Genomic DNA, 12,877 nt, shown 5'->3' with positions numbered 1-12,877 from the left:
GGTAAACATTAAAAATTTTGCTGACTAGATGGCCATCCTGAAAAGATGCTCAATACTGCTAATTACTAGAGAAACACAAATAAAAAATACAATGAGGTATCACCTTATACCAGTCAGGATGGCCATCATAAAAAAAAAAATCTACAAACAATAAATGCTGGAGAGGGTGTGAAGAAAAGGGAACCCTCCTACACTCTTGGCGGGAATGTAAATTGGTACAGCCCCTGTGGCAACAGTATAAAGATTCCTTAAGAAACCAAAAATAGAGTTGCTATATGATCCTGCAATCCCACACCTGGGCATATATCCAGAATAGCCGAAAACTCTAATTTGAAAAGATACATGCACCCAAGTGTTCATAGCAGCACTATTCACAATAGCCAAGACATGGAAACAACCCAAGTGCCCATTAACAGATTAATGGATAAAGATGTGGTACATAAATACAGTGCAGTATTCCTCAGCCATAAAAATGAATGCAGTAATACCACTTGCAGCAAAATGGGTGGACCCAGAGAGTATTACACTAAGTGAGGTAAATCAGACAGAGAAAGACAGATATCACGAGATACCGCTTATACATGGAATCTTTAAAAGTGATAAAATTATCTTATTTCCAGAAATAAACTCACAAACATAGAAAATAGACTTATTGGTCCCAAAGGGGAAAGGGAGGGGAGGGATAAACTGGGAATTTGGGATTAACATACATACACTAATATATATATTATATCATATATCATATATAATATTTAATATATAATTATATATAAAATATATATTAATATATATATAGATAAACAACCAGGACCCTATATAGCACAGGGAACTACATTCAGTATCTTATAATAACGTATAATGGAAAAGAGTGTATGTATTGAATATGTGTGTGTGTGTGTGTGTGTGTAGAGTGACAGAGAACTTAATCACTTTGTTATATATCTGAAACATTATAAATCAACTATACTTCATTATAAAATGTTGCTGACCACACCTAAGAATTTAGTGATAATTTTAAAGTAGAAATGCATCTCCCCAAATTTCATATCACATGATCTGGATGAATGAAAAGACAGTGAGTAAAGAATCACAAATTACATGCAAAACAGAAATGGAGCTACGCACAGGCCCACAGCTTCAAGAGTCCTTTCTAATTGTAGTTATTCATTCACTCATTCATTTTCAGTGCTATCTCTTGGGATTGTTTATCGGTCTGTTTATCAGTCCTCAGATGGCACTTCTGTCATGCCTGGGAACCAAGCGGCTCAGGGGCTGCAGCTGTCCTTGGACTGATAGACCCTGGGTGACAGCGAGGACATGCACTGTCATTGTCTTTCCTTGTGTCCTGTAAGAGATCTCAGAGCAGTGTCTTCAGGCGCTCTGCAGGCCACCAACTTGACCATGATGCTATTGAACTTAATGTCAGACCATGAGTGTAGATTTCCCTTATGTTAACTTAGTGGTGGTATTCACATAGTCACTTAGTTTCTCCTGAGACCAGTGGTGCAATGAAAATTCTGACCTTAATTTATTTGTGCTTCTCTTTGTTCCTGGTTTGTTTCTATAACCAAAAACCAACCATCTTCAGTTGTAATGCATGTGTTAATTGTTACAAGCCTTGTGATATTTTTCAAGTTGATCAAATGGTATTTGAATTTCATGAAGTGGCAGAAAGTCTTGCCACGGAATCAGAGCTGCAGGCTTGACACCATTCCTCTTACTAAAGAGCAACATTTTATGCCTCACATGACAAATAGTTCCTCATTTTCCTAAAACTAGAGTATTTTACTTATTTTGAAGCTTTAAGTAGAGAATAAGATATTAACAGTGTGCCAATCTGATGACAGATTCTTGGAAGAAACTGAAAATCCCTCTAGGATACATTCCACAGGAGATGTTTTTCATCTCTGAATGTTTCTGGGTTATAGAGCAGGAAGAAAAAACTACATTGAAATCTAATTATAGTAGATATGAGACAAATTTTCAAAATACGTGGTATTCATGAAATGCTTTAGAAATTACGAGTCATCACTATCATTCTATACAGAGCATTTTCACAATCCCATCTGTTTTAAGATTTAAATTCTAAATGATAGGAAAAGATTAGCATCTCTTCTGGAAATATTTGTGTAAAATGTTTGGTTTCTGAGATTCAACGAATTTTAGTAACCTTTTAATTCTTGCATAAAAAAATACCTTCTAGTAGTTTTGATGTAAATTTTCTACACACTGGTTCATGTTTAAATGAAATCCATGCAAAGGTAAAACTATGTCAAAAACAGCCTATTTAATTTATTCTGAGGTCTTATTAACTCCATATCTAGTATATATATATATATATTCAAGTTTCTTTCAACATAATGAAACAATAATGGAGCTGTTCACTCACTCTGAAATGGAGTGATGCGGTTATTATTAGTTCTCTCACGGCTTCAAGGCAGCCACAGGTATCAGAGCACCCAGGCACCCCAACTTTGTAAACATTGATGACCTTGAGTTCGGCTTCTCTCAGGGTGGATTTCCTTCACTGGAATCCAAGGGTGCAGACTTAGACTCACCTTTCTGAAGTTCTTTCCCAAATGCACAAAACTGGCCAAAGGGAGGAGGGAAGACAGAATATTGATTCATACAGATTTGTCACTCAGTTCAGTTCAGTTCAGTTCAGTCGCTCAGTCGTGTCCAACTCCTTGCGACCCCATGACTCGCAGCACGCCAGGCCTCCCTGTCCATCACCATCTCCCGGAGTTCTCTCAGACTCACGTCCATTTGTCATTAAGTCTTGAATAATCAACTCAACATCTAGTTGGCCTTACCTTCTGTGTTTTTTCACTCTCCCTTTGGGCTTCCTGGAATCACTGTATATCTTATTATCTCTCTGCCTTTCTCTTATCCCAGAATCCCTCTTCTTCGCCCACATCTTACCCTCCTTCAAGACTTGAGCCAGATGCTCTTCTCTGTGATGTTACCCTGGGTCTGTCTACCGTTTCTTCCCATCATGCCTCTGTCACTCTCTGGTCCATGCGGGTGGTCTTGTCCCTGCTCTTCCAACCTCCAGGGCATATGGTCTGTGCTCAGGAGATGGCAGGCCACATTTCGCTGGGCCTTCTGACCTAGATGCCATCCCATTCATTGCATCTACCAAAGTTTGTGCCAGAGCTGGATGTGGTAAGTGCCCAGGAATGTGTGTCCATAAATGAGTGATATTTGTCATCAGTTTGGGACCACCGAACCCACGTGTTTTCTCACTCTCCTAGAGTCACACGAAGGGAGAACCGTTCATAAGCATACCTGTTTTTAAAAAATTAAGACTACATTTAAAAAATTTTTATTGAAGTGTAGCTGATTTACAATATTGTATAAGTTTTAGATACACAGTATAGTGATTCAGCTTTACATGTATGTATACGTATTTTTTCCGTTTTTTTTTCCTTGATAGGTTATTGCTTCACACTACTATGTATGAAATAGATGTGTGTTCAGTCACTCAGTCATGTCCAACTCTTTGCGACCCTGTAGACTGTAGCCCACCAGGCTCCTTTGTCCATGGGATTCTCCAGGCAAGAATATGGAGTGGGCTGCCATGCCCTCCTCCAGTAAATCAGATAAACATATTTTTAAAGCCAGGTGAAAATCTGAGTCATTAGAACCACCAAAGTCCATCCTAATAAATATATCACAAAATACTTCTTCGTTAAGAAAAGACTTTTCTTTAATTGGTATTTTGTTCTACAAAAGCATCATAATCCCTAAATTTTGATAAAAGGAGCTTTGCATATGGCATTGTTAGTAACTAGAAAGAAATGGCATTGTGGGCATTATTTTAAAATGTGCTTTAAGGGTAATAAATATGCAATGTCTTCTGAAGTGCATTTGCTGATTGTTCGAAGCTCTTCTCCTTGAGGCAAGGACTTTCTCTTACTCCTCTGTGCCTCTGGGTAAAGCCCAGTTCATCGGACACATCACACTCACCTCTGTGTTGCCTTAAGAGCCAACTGCGCACAGCTTCTGAAGCAGGTCCAGATCACCCCCTTCTTAGAGAGGGTGACGACTTCTGGTGGCCCCAGCACACCCACAGCCCCTGGGTGGTCTCTGTGGAGGACGTGCTATTGCCCAGTCCCTTGCTGGCCTTTCCTTTGCTGTCTCCTGTTTCAGCCACATTTTTATTTACCTGCCACAGTGCCCCTTCCCACGTGACTGAGCTCCAAACCACCAGACACTTCATTGATCCTCAAAATGGGAAGATTGACTTTTTTGTTGTAAGGATTTTACTGACAATCATTCCAGGAGAAATGATGAAAAGAACAGATATGGAACACGGGTTCTTACAAAGGTCTATTATTCCCAGTACTTTTGAGGTTCAAGCCCCATTAGAATTTTTCCCTCCCCTGAATTAAAAAAAAGAAAAAAGAAAACAGAACTATTACTCTTCTTTCACTCTGTTCCTTCCGCAGGAACAGGTCTTCATAAAAAGCCGTCTCCCTAGTGTGCATGGTATTATCTTGGTCTATTTGTGTCTCCCAGGATCCCCAAACTGACTGCTTCCACTTCCAGGGGACAGTAGATGCTGTGAGATATTGAACCCAACCAGGCTAATGTGAGCCAGCTGCTGTACCCTGAGTCCACGATGTGATTGTTTCTCCAGCGAGCTTAGGAAGGGCCAGGTGGGAGCAGAGTGATGAGTAATTCCTCCACTCCTTTCCCATCTTCTTAACTGCAGAGATGCAGAAGTTACCAGGCAGTGGTGAGACAGCGCTGAGCGTCCAGCGTCACCTAGAGGACATACAGGAATGGGTTGCAGTAGCTGGCGGGGAGCAGTCACTACCTCCTGACGTTTCTCTCCCAGACTGCCCTCAGGAAACAGAGGCCAGTGCAGTGCACACCAGCTAGGGTCTGTCTCTTCACTTTCTCCCTTCAAACCCATCTTCTATTCTTTATTCTGCTGCTTCAGTTGGGTTTCAGAAATATATCACTTTTTCACCTGGAAACCACTCTTATTTCTCATTACCTAAAGGGTAAAGGGGAAATTCTTTTAATAGCTTGACTTTCATCTGCTTCCCATTCATCACCAGGTGTTCTTTCTCGTATTGATAAGGTGATAAGCAGATGAGGATGACAGGGATGAGAATGACAGTCGCCTCCTCTGTCTCCCCTGAGTGTGGGCCAGGAGTTGAGTGTGGGCATCCATTCTCTCCAGCACTTCAGTCCCACTCAACTAGTTTGCCCTTTTCAAAACATTTCAGCCGCTCTTCAAGGCTGTGCCTTGGTGTTTCTCTTTGCCTGAGAAATTTGTACTCATTTTGTAAGGCCCAGTTCAAATTCATTTCGCCTCTGAAATCTTCACTCTTCTCTCCTGTACTTTTGATTGTTGCCATAACAATTTACCACAAACATAACATTAACACCCAAATATTATCTCATAGTTGGTTTGGTCAGAAGTCTGAGTACAGTGGGGCTCAGCTCATTGGATACCATGGTTCCTTGTGGTTGTAGGACTGAGGTTGTCTTGCTGGCTGTAGGCCAGGGCCTGTCTTTGCTCCTTGAAGCTGCCCCCTTTCTTTCCAGGCCTTTCCTGTAGTTCTCTCAATCAAGGGCGAATCTACTCTTTATGCTTCCAATTCCTCTGGCTTTCAACTTCTGCCACATCCTGGCTTTCTCTTCTGCTTCAAGCTGGAGAAAATTATCTGCTTTTAAGGTCTCATATGACTAGATTGGGCACACCTAGATAATTGAGGCTATATCCTCTCTCTGTTTGCAAAGTCCCTTTTGCTTAATTTATTCAAATAGTTGGGGAGAAAGGGGTGACATCCTAATGACTACATCTCTCCTTCCTCAAGCATAATTGGATGGTAGGGCTTCCCTGATAGCTCAGTTAGTAAAGAATCTGCCCACAATGCAGGAGACCTGTGTTCATTCCCTATGTTGGGAAGATTCCCCTGGAGAAAGGAAAGGCTACCCACTCCAGTATTCTGGCTTGGAGAACTCCATGGATTTATTTATCATTTGGGGCTTCCCTGATAGCTCAGTTGGTAAAGAATCCACCTGCAATGCAGGAGACCCTGGTTCGATTCCTGGGTTGGGAGGATCTGCTGGAGAAGGGATAGGCTACTCACTCCATTATTCTTGGGCTTCCCATGTGGCTCAGCTGGTAAAGAATCTGCCTGCAATGCAGGAGACCTGGGTTTAATCCTTGGGTCGGGAAGATCCCCTGGAGAAGAGAAAGGCTACCTGCTCCAGTATTCCGGCCTGGAGAATTCCACGGACTCTATAGTCCATGGGGTCTCAAAGAGTCTGACACGACTGAGTGGCTTTCACTTTCACCCAAACCATGATGGAGGTATCTCTGAGTCTTTTGGTGCCTCTGTGCCAGAGTCTGATGGCCAGTGGATGTTGATCGCCTTTCCTGCATCTGGGTCACTTTGGGGTTTGGGCCATCATGCCTGTACTCCTGTACAAGCCCCTACTCTTAGTGTTGGGCTTCTTCTCTCCCCTCCTCACCTCCTGAACCTCTCCCTTAAGGCCTAGCCTCAGACATGATCCATGAAAGTTTTGTGGCAGGCCAACAAATAAAATGGACCAGTGGTATCATCATGAAAGGTCTGAAGCTATATTTAGCACAGAATAAAATGTTTTTTTAAAGTTTGGCTCCAGTGTGAGAAGGGACTTTAGCCTGTCTTAAGTATAGCAGTTAAAAAGGATGTCTTCTGCCAGGACCAGGATTGAGTGAGGAGATCCATCAAAGTCATCAGGAGTGTCCATTCATCACAGTACTCACTTGTATCCTCATAGTAATTTGGGAATTTTTGTTATCAAAAAATGGGGACAAATTGATTTCTAAAGAAGAATAGGAGAGTATAGTTCCTACCCAAGTGTATAGTTGTGGGAAAAGGTGATAATACTTAAGTTAACATCTTGAAAGACAGTAGTACTTTAATTTTGTCTTCAATAAGGACTTGTATCCATAATGTGAAATTTCAGTTTGAAATGGACTGCCTTTTTTAATCTAATTTTTCTACGAGACTTTTTAAATCAAGGAAATCAAGTTTCTAACTTGCAGTTAAGCTCACAAAATGACCCTTGATGCTAAAACAAAATGCTGAGTTTGCTAGATGTGCAGTTTCTCATAGTGTATGTGACCTGACAGAATGACCCAAGTCTGTCCTGGGTTTGCATGTGGAAGTTAGGTTTATTGGCATGCTACGCTAGCTATCTAAGCATGTGCATTTCCTTCCAACCAGGTGGATGCTCACGGAAATATTCTGTTAACATCGCTGGAGGTTCACAATGAGATGAACGAGGTTGCAGGCGGCGTTGGTGATACCCGGAATTCAGCAAGATCCTTTGACAACTCAGGAATCCAGTACAGGAAACAGAGCATGCCTCGGGAAGGGCATGGGCGACACATGGACAGAAGCGTCCCGCACAAGAAGACCCATCTACGGAGGAGGTCTTCACAGCTCAAAATCAAAATCCCTGATCTAACCGATGTGAATGCCATAGACAGATGGTCCCGGATCGTGTTTCCATTCACTTTTTCTCTTTTCAACTTAGTTTACTGGCTGTACTATGTTAACTGAGTGACTGTACTTGATTTTTCAAAGACTTCATTTAACACTGAGTGAAATATTACTCTGCCTGTCAAGTTTTTATACCTGTACACACACACACAGACACACACACACGCAGATACACACATATATACATACGCAATTGTATATATATGTGAACTTTCTCAGCATATATATAAAATACACGTGTATATGAGGATGTATGTGTATATGTTTATACACACAGGTGTAAGTACCCATGTGTATGTCAGACAAATACACATACATATATACATTTTGCAGCTATGGACAATTCAATCACAGGATGCATATTAAAGAAAGTCATAGTTTTTTTCTTTTTTAATTGAAAGGGACAAGCATTGTCTAAATATTATGCCTTGAGAATGAGGGCGCGAAACACAATATCATCCCAAAATGTGTCTTTTATTATCATAAGTTAGACGTTTTAGTTTAAAATTCAGGAAGAAACTTATTCTTCAGAAACTCATTCAGTGGTATTGCTAGTTTAAAATGAGTCACACTTCATACCCACTCTTTCAGTTGATTAAGCAAAGGCTTTTTGGCTTTCTTGGCGATGGGTTTTGCTTTCGTGGGGCAGACTTTCTCTGTACTGGTTCTGTGGGTGCAGTGAGCCTCTGGTGTGTGCTCACCTGTTTCTCAAACATAGGCAGAGCCCACGCTGATGCCTGCCTGTCCGTCTTTGGAAAGCCCATCGGGGATGGCTGGCCTTTCATTGTAAGTGCTCTGCTGCACAGTGTATTTCTTTGCTCACTTGGAGTAGATCCAGCTTACCCATCTTGTGGGACACGGTGGCACATTTTGGCAGCATTGAGTTGACATTTCAATCACTGAACACGTGCTCCACATCTCTTATGGATTGCTAGGCCTGGCATCTAATGGAAAGCTTAGACGTCTCAGGTTATATTTGTTACTCTAAGGTAAAACCACCTAGGATGATTTTCCCCCTTGTTTTTAAGTTATCAATCACTCTTATAACATTGTATGTTAATATCAAATATATCTGCATAATATGCATATATATATGTATATTTACCAAGATTTTGTTTATGCTTGCTATCATGGCAGCATGCGATGTCCTATTTTTCTTTCTGTGATGTAACTACTTTCTGTTCTCTAGAACTAAGATTGAAGTGAAAACACTTCTGTTCAGTTTCAGAAACCAAGAAACATCCTCATGCTTTTAGTTCTGTATCTGACATGTTTCACAAGCACATCCAACTACTCCTGGTGTAACTAGGATGCTGCAGGAATACGACCAGTCCACACCATGCATCACCCAGGGACCCATGACCGTTCTCTTGAGGCAAAGGAGAGCAACCTGACAACAAACACAGTCACTTTTGGTTCCTTCCAACCCACAGCCTCATCAGTATTTGGACTTTTTAAAGCTCGTAGAAACAAGACAAGGTGCACCGGTTTCATAGATGCAACCTTAACTTACTATTTAGATGAGATCTTTCTAAAGAAAAAAAAAAGAGATGATATATTTTTTGTAAACAATATTTCTATCACAGGCATCCATAAACTGAAATGACTACAGTTGTGCAAACAGATGTCACAGTGAAGTTAAGCATTTGGAGAAACAAAAAAGCAAACTATTCAGGAAAGAACTGCTAAATTGATACTTTATCCCAAAATGCCACATATGCCTCACCCTCTCTGTTCTATCCAAAACCAGTGACCAGAGCCTTGCCCGGTATTCGCAGAGCTGGCCTCAGTTTCCCCACAGACAGGGGCTCCATCCCCCCGTGGGGGTTTGTGCCATAGGCCATCCCCGGGAGCCGACCACTACTTGATTTTCTTTGGCGGCTGATGACCTTTAATCTGTCATGTCTGTAGCAGGTCAAACCCACCACAGAGTCTCACGCTAGAAGCAGTGACCAATTTTATACCCTTTCTTCCCTTTCATTCTTATCTTTTTCTTCAGTATCTTCTTCCAACCACTGCTCTCTGGTTTTACTTTTATCTGGAGACAAGTGTTTTCTTGTTCCTTGGCTTTTTTCTGACAATTTTTTCTTGGATAATAATGGGGGATCCTAAAAGTTAAACAGATTGGGAAAAACCTTGTAAGTGACCTTATCATTGTTAACATGTTAAAGAGAAAAAAAAAAAAAGGACATTGTGTAGACCTTATCCCTTTCAATACTTCAGGTATCTTTTTCTGTATCAGTGATTCAAGGAGTGAGGTCCACATGCAGAAGAGGGAACCTAAAATACGCATGAACATGGACAAAAGTGTCAGCGATTGATTTAAATGTCCAGTTTATATATTCAGAACTGTGACATTAATTCTGTCTGGGAGAAAAGTGATTCAAAACATTTTCGATGCATAGTTGAGGTACCCAACTGTCAAAGGCAGAGACTCCATGGGGCTCAGAAGAACAGCAGTCTATGTCCCAAGGTTTTCTGGATATAAATTTGCATGGTATAGTCATAATAGCTTTTGAGCTTTTTATATGCATTTGGCACCAAGACTGGGATCCACAACTTTGTAGACACTGCAATGATGTTAAACATAATAGCTATACTATAAATAGTGTTTGTAACTACACATACACACACACAAACACACACAAGTACATACATATATTCTGTAAAAAAAAAAAAAAACTTTTTGAGATCCTTGGGTATGTGTTTGCTTTACTTCATTTTAGAAGAAAATTACTCTTCTAATAAAATTATTTTATAGCTTCTCCATTTTTAAAAGTTGTGAGAAATATTAAGAAGCAGAACTGTGTGCTGCAGGAGAGTCGAGGTTGGTTCTCTGTCCTGTTACAGTGTCCTTTCATTACTGCACAGTAGTTCCTGGAGCCAGTGAGTGCGGTGTGTGGATGAACCTGAACCCGGACCCTTGACATAATGTGAGGCGGTTGTTGCCCTCATCCAGACCTCTTGAGTAAGGAGAGAAGAGCTGAAATTGGACTCTAATGATATCTCTTTCTCACAACTGAACATAATAAAAGGTTAATTTTCTAAGTAGTCCTGTCTTTCCAAAAATGCTTCACGGGGCTCAAAGGTTCTATCTCGTAAGAGTTTGTTGTTGCCCATATTCAAATATACTTGAGACAATTCCAGACCCCTACTACATAAAATTCCTACAGAGAAAGATGGATAAGACCGAGGAATCTTTACAAGTGTTCTTGTCTACTGGCCCCAGGACTGTGGAGGGGTTTCATTGTCTATATCGTGACCCGCTTGTTTCCCTCTAAGTGACCTTGGTGTATGTCGTGATAATGTTCTGTGCCATGTCTATATGCAGCTCCTAATGCCAGCACTCAGAACTCTGGACACGTTCAGTCATTGACATCACCACTTCTCCCCGCCCAGCTGTGGAATTAACTTTTTCACCAAGGAGATCATCCTCTCAGAGGCTTTGGCAGTACGTGGGGACTGGCTTTAAGGGGACAGGCCCACTGCACCTGTAGGTGTTCATTTTCAGCATCTCGTAGAGAATCCCATTGGTGTTTTTCCCACAATGGTGTCTTCTAAAAAGAAAACAACAACAGGATGTGTCCAACTTTGAATCTCCTGGCTTGAAATCCCATAATTCTTACTTTAGCTCCTGGTCATTTTAATGTAAACAAAACTGATCAGTGAAATATTTTGTTACTTGTGGAATAGAGTCCGGCTCTCATTTTATATGAGCTATGGGTCAGGGGAATTATGGGGCAAAGAACTGCCTAGGTGGATTAAATTTTCCCAGGACACAACTAGTGTGCCTTGGATTGATTATTACCTCTTCTACTGCATTGAAAGGTGCCATGTTTTCCTGAAATTCCCAACACCTGGGTAAACAGTGACCTCCCGGAGAGTGACTCATCTACCATGTCTCTCCCTAGGGTGAGCACCAGAAACAATTTTGTCATTCTTGTCTCTTATTTCCACTTCACGAGTCAGTGAGTGTGTTCAAGGTAAGTACAGGATTATTCTAGTAGGAATAAGCAATTGCTGTCATGATCAATTCCCACATTCATTTCATTGTAAAGATCACTTAAAATCCAATTTTGCTTAAGCACATTGATGTAATTTGGGGGGTATTATTTGACATTAAAAAAACAGCAGAATTGAGTGATAGATACAATATGAAACTTGTTGATGAATGACTTCAAATTTATTAAAAAAGGACTAACTGACTTCAATATGAAGGCTGATTTTTTTTTCTTCCTTGTCTGTCTATTGCTGAAATAATGTCGTTATTTTAATTCTAGGTATTTTCAGTTGACATGCCCATTTCAGTTATGCTTAAAGTAAGAGTAAGTTCAAAACTATGTGTGAGACCAGCTGAACCATGTGACATTTTTTAAAAATCACAATTTATTTTGAATGTCAAAAGAAAACTAGACACACAGAGATCCACGTTGCTCCTGTATTCAAAAAAGTGTTTTCAGAGAGGATTATTTCTGTGTTAAAGGCCAGGAAACTAACTGCCAATAAACTCTGGCACAGGTGGTATTGATCCCTAATCTTTAGTTTTTCAGAACTAAAGGGCAATTTCCCTTGTTTCCTCTCCAGTAGGAAAGTAATAAGCAATGTCTCTGAGTGAATGAATGAATGAGTGAATAAAGATCCTCAGACACCTCAAACCAGACAAAACGTTTATTGACAAACACATTTCTAGGCACCTGAAATGCTGTTGGCTCACGTGTACACACTATAAAAGGAAAGTGCACCGCATCCAGTTAGGGTTTAATGGAGGCTTAGCTCCCAGTGTGCCTAAACAAAATAAAACATAATCTTCAATAAGTCTTTACATGTTGTGTTTTCCTTTTTTATCCTATGGACAAGCTTTTTAACTTCCCTCATCTACTCTGGGATCCCAGCATGGCAATATTTCACACTAACTCTGTTGAGATTGGAACTTCACCAGGGTACCTTTCTCACTTCATTAGACTGCAACACTAGTCATTTGAATGCCAAGTTTAAATGACCAATAACGGCGTCCACTTTGGATTGACTAAGAAAGCCTCACTGAATGTAGAGTCCACTCAGAATCCATTCACTCCTGGCCCCAGTGGCTACCACAGGCCGTGTACACATTTGACATCACTTCACAGTTATTAACTACCTCCTTTGTGAAAGTGAAGGTCACTCATTCATGTACGACTCTTTGTGACCCCATGGACTATACAGTCCATGGAATTCTCCAGGCTAGAATGCTGGAGTGTGTAGCCTTTCCTTTCTCCAGGGGATCTTCCCAACCCACTGATAGAGCCCAGGTCTCCCACATTGCAGGCAGATTCTTTACCATCTAAGCCAACAGGGAAGCCCAAGAATACTGGAGTGGGTAGCCC

General features: G+C 40.9%; 1 protein-coding gene across 2 annotated transcripts in view; it reads left to right on the top strand.

Moving 5' to 3' along the window:
• GABRB3 (gamma-aminobutyric acid type A receptor subunit beta3) overlaps positions 1 to 11,725 on the top strand; it is a 288,530-nt gene extending 276,805 nt beyond the window's left edge. For both annotated transcript variants that reach the window (XM_042235017.2, XM_027956995.3), the window contains one exon: positions 7,236 to 11,725. In XM_042235017.2, the coding sequence (XP_042090951.1) occupies positions 7,236 to 7,574 (339 nt within the window). In that variant the 3' untranslated portion in view covers positions 7,575 to 11,725. The remainder of the gene's footprint in view (positions 1 to 7,235) is intronic.
• Positions 11,726 to 12,877: the final 1,152 nt, after the last annotated feature.

This window comes from Ovis aries, chromosome 18 (genome assembly GCF_016772045.2).
Source record: "Ovis aries strain OAR_USU_Benz2616 breed Rambouillet chromosome 18, ARS-UI_Ramb_v3.0, whole genome shotgun sequence".
Lineage (NCBI taxonomy): Eukaryota > Metazoa > Chordata > Mammalia > Artiodactyla > Bovidae > Ovis > Ovis aries.
The sequence above is the reverse complement of the archived record's forward strand: the minus strand, read 5'-3'. Positions and strand labels throughout refer to the sequence as shown.